Below are 11533 nucleotides of genomic sequence, written 5' to 3'. Positions count from 1 at the left end.
AAGCTCCACGACCAAACCATCCAGCTCAGAGAACAAAACTCCACCAAAATCATCCACCTAAGCTACAAATCTTCTCCACCATCTCAGAACAGAATTCGTTTATAAGAATCTGAGTATTTGAGTGCTGCTTCTTTTTTTTAGTTTATTTTCATTACTGACGAATATTAAAAGTACTATCTGTTCAATGCCTACTTCTTTTATAACAGTATTTTGTTTTTCAGTTGATGTTAGTCTATTGATAAAGTTATACTGAAATAGTGAATTAGTTAATAGAACTATTCTTGATCTTATATCGAGAATAAACGAACAAGTTTTAAATTATTAAACAAGCATCGTGCATTCATAAAACAAAATAAAAATTCCCAAATACATAGAAATGACATATAAATAGTATTGTGTATAATCTAGGTAGAAAACGGGTAGTATTTAATATCACTTTTTTGATTTTTCAGAAAATCCATTCTTGAGTACTCAAGTTCATTTTGTATTTTAAAGTTATTCCTTCAAAGTGTACCGTCTATCCAGTGATCAACGTCTGATAATTATTTTTAACGTGTTCAAACTTCAGTTATGTACATAGTTTAACAATTTATCACCTTAAACCATGATATATACTAGTCATCTATCATTTAAATAGTTAATGACCAAAATTACAATAAACTTTAAACTCAATTCTGTATATCAAGTCATAATCATCAGATCAATAACGTCTAATGTGAAAACGTTTTAACTAATAAAAATGATTAATTATATTCTACTAAATATCCTGTAATCATATGTAACTAACTTCCAAAATCAACTTGTTCGGAGTATAAAGATGAAAGTTGTAGAAATTGTCAATATAATTCAGAAAAATAAACATTTTAAATTTAAAAAACAAAAACACTTTTTGATTGAGATCATGAATCGGTTGATGCTAGACCATAATTGAAAACGTGGAAGCATTGGAAGGTCTTTTCCTCCTATTGTGGGACTCCTCAGCGGTTCGCGTCCACGATCCCACTCACGGGATTCGAATCCGGGACATTTGGTCTTGCGCGCGAACACCTAACCTCCAGACTACTGAGCCAGTATCTAACGGTTTTAATATCTAACCTCAACCAATTCATGAAATTTTGCGACCATCTTCCATTAACACTGTTGAATGCTGGCTCAGAGGTCTAAAGGTTAGGTGTTCGCGCGCAAGACCAAATGTTCTGGATTCGAATCCCGTGAGCAGGATCGTAGACGCGAACCGCTGAGGAGTCCCACAATAGGACGAAACGACCTTCCAATGCTTCTACTTTTTCAATTATGGTCTAGCATCAACCGATTCATGATCTCAATCAAAAATTTAACTGTCTCCACAACTCCATACTGATAAAAACATTTTCACCTACTAAATTAATGACTAAATACATATTTTAGTTTAATCAACTGCTTAGGATTTTTACTACTCCACATGTACGAAAAAATGTATAAAATTCTTTTAAATAAATTTTGGTTTTTACAAAGAAATTGCTAAACGCTAAAGCATACATTGTTGTTCAACTCACAAGAGATTCCTATGACCTGGATATTCTAAGTTTGTTCTTAAATTGGACTTAGTTACTAATCCAGAAAATGATTTATGAACCTTAAGTTTTTGGTTAATCATTACATTTTAGCTCCACGTGAAGTAGGTTTTCGAACTAAAAATCAATAAAAAAACTGAACAAAGGAAACTATATATTATGGTTTTAAACTCTTTATTTCTTCTCAAAAACTGACAGTGGTTGTTTGCAAATTGTAACCAATAAAATAACAAACTTATCCTGATATTAATTTCAATTTGTATATGCATTGGTTGTTAGAATCTTTGGATTGATGAGTTCCAAATAGAACGAAACTTGATTCCTGAATTTCACATGCTAGTCATCATCCATCTCTACAATCTTGATACTGTTTATTTTATTTTAATATTCAAATTAGTATGGCTTGTACTATTTCTCCCTACAATTCTTATTGATCATAGGCTTAAACTTGTTCAATTTGACTTTTGTTTCTTAGATACAAATATCTTATCAGATATTTTGGGATATCTGACCAAAGGCATCTAAAAAAATTACAAAACTAATTTTTGCTTCAATGTATTAGGACAAATACCTTCATCTTAGCTAATTAAAATAAGAAACAATCAACGAAACTAATAACCAGAGTTCGCATTGATCGAGAAATGAAATCGTCTGGAGACGAAGTTACACTGCAAAGCTATAAGATTATTGCGAGAAACTTCATAGCGATGTGCACATTATTTCGTAAGTGATCAAACCAAGAACTATGAATAAAATTTGAACATTCTACAATTTTAAGTTATGTTAATTCATGATGCTATACCCCAGTCTTTAATAAAAACTAGCGTCGTATGAAGTAGTTTCTACAAATCTTTGTTTTATATTGACTCAATTTACTTAGATATTCTATTCAGAAAATCAAGTATCTTACCATGCGACTATGAATAGGTATAGAACATTGTGTTTTCATGGTTTGTTGAATCAGATTTACAAATTCGACAAAATTCAAGAATATGAAGAAGAACTGTGATCACATATACCTTATCAGCTATTAAACATAAGAAATCTCTGTTAGGTTTATGCATTAAACATTGAGAAAATAATCCTAACAGATTATGACATCACTGTTGGTATTGATATGAAATAATTTATGTTTCGTCAAATCTCCATTATTGTTTCGTCAATCTACTTAGCGTTTTATTGTTACCAACAGAATAACAACTGTTGTTTAATTGAGACATGTGATTATGCACATAAATCCTGTTTAACTGCCTTACTTCAACTGACTAACATCTATGTTATTACAAAGTTAACATGATAAAAATGACAAATGTTAAATATTTATCATACTGATTATATGTTTAGTCATTTGCATGTAATCATTTCACAATATTTTAAATTTTGTTTGTAAAGAAGTACAATAACTATAAGCTGTAGTAAACAATGTAGTTGTAAGTCATTTTCAGTAAACCAAGTATATGGTTTATTACTGTAATCAATAACTGAGGTTAGTGAAGTTCAGAAATCAACTGTTTATTGGTATAACTAAATTAAGTGCTTCATATTGAAGTGTGTTAAAAAGTTTTCTATATTAAGAACTCAACAATTGTATAAACCAAGGTTTTTGTTCTGTTTAAGATTAGTATGCTATATTTAAATATCTTCCCAATATCGTAGTTTATTTAGACATTCTCAGAATAATAAGCTGAATTAATAACTGAACATTTTGTTTGGATCACTGCTACAACTTCATTAAGGAACTAGATATTCCTAGGTGTTATTTCTACATTACTTTCTACAATAGTTTCCTAACCTCTTTCTTATCTCAGCTAATTCAAATGATAAATCTTGTAAAGACTTACTCGATACTTAAAATAAAGATCGATTTAAACCAACCCCAGCCATATAAGAATATTCACCAAACAGGGCAATAAATTAGCATATAAAAAAACCAGTAGAAGATAAAGCTTTCAAGATTATTTTGAAAATAAAGAAAACTTGAGCAATTTTTCCAGGTTAAACTAAAATTTAGATATAAAAAGCATTATAATAATACAATGACTCATAAAAAAAGGTGTCTAAGGATTTGAATATCCTAAACTTCCGGACATAAATATTTCTTAGCTGAAAGTGTCAAGGAAGTGATTTTACGTTATGGCTAATATGACATCAAATCAGAAAATAGGTAAATAAAAATGATAATGAACTTTGGCAACCAAAAAAGAAAATTACTTTCGTAACATTTCTCAAAATGAATCACTTTTATTTATTTAAATGAATGTCATAACAGTGTAACAATTTAGATTTGATAAAACAGTATGCGTCATGTGAATCAGGACTCTGCTACAATTGAAGTTCCTGTTTACATCATTTTGGATTCCTGTGGTATCCGGTGGCCAATAATTGGTTCATACGCTATTTGTTCCTTCAAAATCCTGGAGCTCATGTGCACCATTGATTTAGAACCAGGGCTTTTCAACTCCCTGAGGCGGATCATCCGGTTTAAAGCCTCGAAAATTCTGTTTCCGTCCTCTCAGTTCCTTAAAAAACACCTCTACCGCGAGAAGGCAGTAAGTATGACTGTACATGCGTGGCTATGTGAGAGCATTTTGAGAGGAAGAGCTGAATCTCCGCACTCTTGGCCTTACCAAGGCATTTACGGGTATGTGCATAATCAACGTTTTGAAAAATAAAAGAAATGTTAGAGCTGTAAAAGTAATGAAATAATCTTTTTTAAATGATTATTCAAACATCTGCATCATAAGTGACAAAGAGCTTGAATTTGAATTCTTCTGATAATACCCTACTGGAAGTTTGTTGTTATTTATGAAAATCATGATTTTTTGAAAGGTAAATGAGTATGTGCAATAAAATTGATCCGTTATGGTTTCACAGAAAATAGATCAGCACAATAAATAAAATCTATCTTTGAACATTTACTTAGTAATGCACATCATATTAATGTAAGAGTTACTTGTGAAGTTATCTGTTTAATCCCATCCAGCTCTCTCAAACCTTCAATATTTCTTCCTCCATACACTAATTCTAATTATGAGATATTTGTACAGTTTTTTTAAATCTGATCAGCTGTTTAAGCAACTAATCTCTTGAGAACTGCGCTTGTATTTTGCAATTCTTGTTCTTATACTTACACAATCAGTTTTATTGACTAGTTCATTAATGTTTACATCTACCCTGTTACTAGCTCATCATTATTTTTTATGATAATAAATTGTAATGAATATTATTGAATAATTTCGAAACTACTTCATCTATAATGATTATACATCCAATTGGGAAATCTCTGTTATGCAAACAGCGCTCAGAAGAAACTTTTACTTTACTCAATTTATTCTTCAATACGAACATCGTGATGAAAAGGTCGAATTAATACTGTTTAATGAGCACTAAAATATACACAGTCCAAATCTTTTTCTTGATTAAACATCTTCAACCACTGAACGAAATTAAGACTTTATTAATCTAGCTAACTGAGTAATTAGTTTTCTTAGAATTTAATCTTATCAGCGCACAAAATAACAATTACTTAATCAATGACCGTACACTAATAACAAATAATTCCAATATACAAAATTATCAAGACCTTACTAAATTCAACTACTTAAATTAACCTATATTAACAATATACCGTATCCCAATGCATCAATTGTAATGAGTCTATTGAGTTCTAATCCATCACTATTAAATCATCCTATCTAGAAAGAATAAGAAGAAAGAAACCTAAGACGGATTATTTTATTCACTTTTTCTTTTCATTTAATTTCAAATAAATAATTTTTTCCCTAATCAAATATTTATTACTATCAGAACGGGTTTTGTGGATATTATAGTAATTTCAATGGTTGAGATCATGAGTCGATTAAAGCTAGATCACATATAAAACGTGGAAGCAGTAGACGGCCTTTTCGTCCTATTGTGGTCTAAAGGTTAGGCGTTTGCGCGCGAAACCGATAAATCCTGTATTCAACTCTCGCGAGGCCCGATCAAAGATGCACACTGCTAAGGAGTCCTATAATAGGACAAAACGGCCATCCAATGCTTCCAAATTTTCCATGGTAGTCTAACTTCAATTGACTCATGATCTCAACCATTAAAATATTTATTACTTAAAAGTCAATTTATCTTGTTATAATTTATTTTCGAAAAAAATTCATCATCTCTGTTCAATGTTCAAGAATATTTGAATTTTTCTATTGTTTTACAATATTTATTTATTTTTAACTTTATGTAATCACAATATAAATAAATGATCTTTATTCAATCAATAGTTATGTAATTTTTTATGTGCTAGAATAGGTTATAGATATTTTTTTCTTTCAAGTGAAATATCTAGTTATACAAAATATCACTATAAAATGATTACAAAGATTATCACTATACTCTAGTCTATGGTATGATCTGTTGTATGTATCACTAAATGATTAATAAACTAAATAAAATCATTCATTTAAACAATCAAGATATTCTATTGAATTATATCTTTAATGTTGAATATACAATTAAAAATGACTTTACAGTACATAATACTCATTGAATAAGATGATTTATAAGTTAAATATAAAATATCATTTTGTTCTACTATATTACTAATGGATTTATGAGACTATGATCATTACGATTCAACTCAAAGTATGGTACAATATCAGTATTTAGCTAGATCAGCTGATTATTTCTTTGAATTAGTTCATATAGCATAGACTGTCTAGTGAAATATTGAAAATATTTTAGTTGTAATCAGTGAGAGTTGTATAAATATAATTTCACTTTAAATGTATTTTGTTTACGCTGTGCTTAGTTCTTAAAACTTCAAAAAAAGTCTTAATACCATACTAAATTGCTTAAGTGGTCAAGAATTGTACGGTAAGCTCGCCCTTAATACTTATGTAACTGGAATTAAAAACTACTCCAAGTCGCAACACTATGGATCATCGTTGGACAATCAGTTGAATGGAACTCATCACTGTACATCAGCTTCTTTGATTATGAGAAAGCATATGACAGAGTGAATAGGAGAACCTTGTAGAACCTTCTTTGATACAATGGTGTGGGTAGCTGAAAAAATCATCAGCATCATCCGAAATTCATACGATGGACTACACTGCAAATTTTTGCACAGAGGACAGCTGACTGAAACATTCCAAGTGAAGATCAGACACACACAAGGCTGCTTACTTTCCCCTTTTATCTTTCTTCTGGTGATTGACTGGATTATGAAGACCTCGACATACAATGTAATGGACAGCTTGGATGCAACTAAACGATATGGACGTCACAGATGACCTGGCCTTTCTATCTCATACACAACAAATGATGGAGGTCAAAACAAACAGTGTACCAGCAGTTTCTGCATCATTAGGCCTCAACATACACAAAGGAAGAAGCAAGATACCCGAATACACTACGGAGAATACCAACCCAATCACACTTGATTAAGAGACTCTGTAATAGGTGATATATTTCACGTATCTGGATATTATGATCGATGAACAAGGTGGACCAGATGTAGATGTAGAGCCACGGATTAGCAAAGCAAGGACAGCAGTCCTACAGTTGATGAACATATGAAACTCAGAGCCACCGTCAATCAATACTAAAGTCAGAATCTTTAATACGAACGCAAAGAGAGTTATACTGTACGGTGCTGAAACTTGAAGAACTACTACATCCATCGTCAAAAAGTGTAGTTATTTATAAACAATTGTCTACATACGATACTCAATATCTGTTGACCGGATACCATCAGCAACAGCCTACCGCTGAGAGAACATATCAACTTCCATCTGAAAAGGAAATTAAAAAAGAAATTGGAGGTGGATAGAACATACATTACGAAACTCATCAAACTTCATCACGAAACTAGCACTAACTTAGAATCCTGAAGAGAAACGGAAAAGAGGAAGATCAAGGGACATATTGTGCCGGGAATTGGAAGCAGACATCAGGAGAATGAATAGCAGCTAGAAACAACTGGAAAGTTTGCCCAGAACAGAGTTGAGTGAAGAATGCTAATGGACGGCCTATGCTCCTCCATGCGTGGTAACTGTCGTAAGCAAGTCTCAGTGGATATCACTGTGTGATGAGCGACCTCTCTCAATATATGGATTTATCACATAGCTGCATAAGTACAAATGTAAAAACCTTACCGATTTACTGCCTTTAATCATTCTGGAAGCAAACATTAATTAGACTTTGTACATTATTCAGACCCAACTCCTGTCTATATATATCAGCAATTATTAATATACGTTTTTCTGTCCAACTTTTCTGCTATAAACCGTTCTAGTATGACTATGGAATGATCTTAATTAGCTAGCAACACTCAAAAGAATATTTGTTTTAATAGATTGACCGTTTTATTTTTATAAACTAATAACTCTGATCAGAAACATTTTAAAGTATACCGTTTATATCATATACTTACCTTATTTTTCTGAAAATCTATATTGAAATGTACTCATAGACATTTGTACAATCATACTTGGTCACGTTTTATAAATCCTAATATAAATCTGCTTCATACCAACCCTAGCACTTGTTGTACAAATAGTCTTTGCGAAAATAGATAAAGACAATATAAATGATTTAATGAATTATTATTATACAGAAAAAGAAAACTGACGAATGTAAATATTACTAGTACCATTTGTGGCGCGACGATATTCTATGTTTATTGTTTACCCGTTTAGTTAAAGTACTGTTTTAGCTCTTTTGTTTTTATCCTCAAAATAAATAGTTCTGCAAGACTTCGACATTGATGCCGATCTCATTCGTTTCACTGGATATACCTTAGCTAAAGACCCTTGGTCAAGCATCCACAACAAATCACTATAGAGTACGCCGTGCTACGCGTCACTCTCAACAACAAATCAGATTAAATCACACACCTCGATACATTGACTATCTTTCAAATAAATCTTCAAACTCCTTCGTTTCTGACTTCTCGTCTGATTGGGCTTGGAGATTCTCGTTTTTAAGGGTGTTATGAACAACAGCATTGTCGAGTCTTGAATATACACAGCCCTCTTCTATTTGATAAAAAAACTAGAGTTGATATCAATGGTACATTTATCAGTAAATTATCTGAACAGCTGAAGGCAAGCGGACTAAATAAATAAATACACATATATACTACGATTACAAGTCAATTTATAAAACAATGAGTATTAAAGAAATAACCATTTAGTAGAAAAATCCTCAATTATATTAATCATTTTTTTCGACCAAAAATCGAGTAATGGTGGTTTGCAACTTCTCATATTTTTCCCTCCTTCATCTTTGATCAGATCAAGTATACATGAAAACACATATTCACATATATTTACGGTGGATTATCTCTGCAATATTATAACATTTCTTACAATACTGAATTTCTGTCTGCCACGTACAGCGCAATAAATAGATTTTGTTATAACTATAAATAGCAAATGATTTAACGAATGTTATTGATTCTATTACATAAATATGAATTGAACATACAGTCTATTATCATACATATCATTTTCGTATTAATTTATCCCATAAGAAATTACTATTAATTATAAGACATGATTTCCGTTCTGTTTAGAAAATACATAATAAACTCATAGATTTATAGTAAGTTCAATGGGTAAGATCATGAGTCAGTTAAAGCTAGACCACCATGGAAAACCTGGAAGCACTGAATGGCCGTTTCATCCTATTGCGGGACTCCTCAGCAGTGCGCATCCACGACCTCGCCCCTGCGAGATTCGAATCAGGACCTACTAGTTTCGCGCACGAGTACTTAACCACTAGACCACTGAGCCGGCATCCAACGGTGTTAATGTCTAACTTCAACTACTGAGGAGTCCGACAATAAGACGAAACGGCCATCCAGTGCTTCCAGGTTTTCTATGGTGGTCTAGCTGCAACTGATTCATGATCTTAACCATTGAAATTACTACAATATCCACAAAGTCCATCTGATGTTCATAGACTTATAGTTAGTTTTCACTTGATGAAAGTGAATTTCTGCTTACGTCTGATTTACGTATTTATAAACTGAAAACTATGATCATTAGAAGATTGATGGTTAAGTTTAGGATGAAATTCTTCAAGATCAAATGTAAAATCGTGACTAGTCAGGACAAAGTAATCTCAGGAGTGAGTTAGTTATCAATTTAGACACTGAATAATCCATGCTTTTAATCACTAGTTGTCTGAATTCGGAAATACCTGTTCATCAAATTCTAAAAGTTGTAATCTAAAAGTATAGTCTTCATTGTAAAACATCAAGATTATTCATTCTGTTGCATGTCTTTAGTATCTATTACTTGGTAGTTCTAACTTGAAAAGAAACAGCCTCCTAGTGCTTTTTGATTCTCTCCGGATAATCTCTGACAATAACAAAAGCTTTCTTAAAATACGTTTGTAAGAATTTATAAATTTTGAGACATATATTTAAACTACTTTGTAGATCAATTCAAATCACAAGGTTAACAATAAGGGTATAAGGATGTACATCATAGGGTGAACACAATCATTATATATACATATATATCTCTTTTTTCCAAAATCCAGATCACTGGTTTGTTTGGATACATACCATATTTATTAGTTAAAATAACCATAAAACCTTAAAACTGTACGACATAATATTACGAACGTGATATTCTAATGTTTTTTTTTGTGTCCTATCATTTGAATGACTATATTCTACCAATCATCAATCTATATAAATAAATAATGAGTAATTACCTTGACAACATTAACAGAAATATTTTACAAATTTTAAATGTTGACTAGTCAATTTTAGTTTTACAAAAATAGTTTTATTTTTCTATTTATTTATTTCATTCATAAAGTATCCAATATTATTCGATTTGTTTTATTGGTCAGATTGATTTGTAAAAAAAAAATTTTTAAAAAAAATTACTCGGTCAGGCATTATCGATTATCTAATGATTCCCATATCCAATTCAATTTTCGCCCCCCCCGCTTTTCATCAATTCATGTGTATATGTCTGTCCTACTAATTTTTGTTGTACAGTCAAAGTATTTTAAATATAATGTCAGTTGATATAGTCTATTTTCTCCATTTGAATAAAATGCTTATTATAGTAGTAATGGACATTTTATTATGATTGGATAATTTACAAAAAAAAAATTATTATTATTATTTTTTGATTGGGAAATCGAAATAATCCTAAACACTTTATAAAAGCCCATTAGATTAGAAAGTTGACAATAGTAAAGCAAACAATCAAAAATTATAATCAAGTTGCCTCAACAACAAAAAATATAAAAAAAAAATAATATTAATAATTTATTCAATTGAAAGTCTATAGTTGGATTATATTATTTAATAAATAAATAATTTATTAAATCATTGAAATTTCATTTATCTAATTATATTAATTGAGGATAATATCATAATGTCTGAATATTATGAAGGTGAGAAATGTTAATTTTGTTTGTTTGTGTTTAAACCAAAAACTGAAATAAATTCTAAATTGTCAATGTATAAACTATATCTGTTATTTTATATTCATTAGACAAATAGTGAATAAGATAGACTTTATCATAAATGAAAACGTTCTCTTTATTAAGATGAATTTTCAAAGTTATAAATATTAGTATGTTTTATCTTATTATAAACTACAACAGACTTCTTCACAAATCAGTCATCTTGATATATATATATATATACTGTTATCTAACATTTATTTATTATTTATTTATTTTAACACATAGATATTGGTAAAGGAGGCACCAAATAGATATGCGCCACATAAATCATTCGATTTCTGTGGGGGCTGTGATACTGTCCGGGTGCCCAGACCGAAGCAGGTGGTTTCCTTAGGGGCCACACACCGAGCCTTTGACCTAAAGGTCTGGTCCACAAGGCAGTGGAGCATCGTAAGGAGATGCAGTCCCATGGTAGCCGGTGACCGAAAATTGGTTCATACGCCACTTGTTCCCACAGAATACTGGAACCCATGTGCACCATTGGTTTGGAATCC

General features: G+C 31.1%; 1 protein-coding gene across 1 annotated transcript in view; it reads left to right on the top strand.

The window, feature by feature from the left end:
- The first annotated feature begins 10767 nt into the window (after positions 1 to 10767).
- MS3_00008644 (uncharacterized protein) overlaps positions 10768 to 11533 on the top strand; it is a 30343-nt gene continuing 29577 nt past the window's right edge. The window contains exon 1 of the mRNA XM_051216983.1: positions 10768 to 10964. Within this exon, the coding sequence (XP_051073864.1) occupies positions 10946 to 10964 (19 nt within the window). The 5' untranslated portion in view covers positions 10768 to 10945. The remainder of the gene's footprint in view (positions 10965 to 11533) is intronic.

The sequence above is a fragment of the Schistosoma haematobium genome, chromosome 1 (genome assembly GCF_000699445.3).
Source record: "Schistosoma haematobium chromosome 1, whole genome shotgun sequence".
Taxonomy (NCBI): Eukaryota; Metazoa; Platyhelminthes; class Trematoda; order Strigeidida; family Schistosomatidae; genus Schistosoma; species Schistosoma haematobium.
Note: the sequence above shows the minus strand (reverse complement) of the source record. Positions and strands in the feature narration are given on the sequence as shown.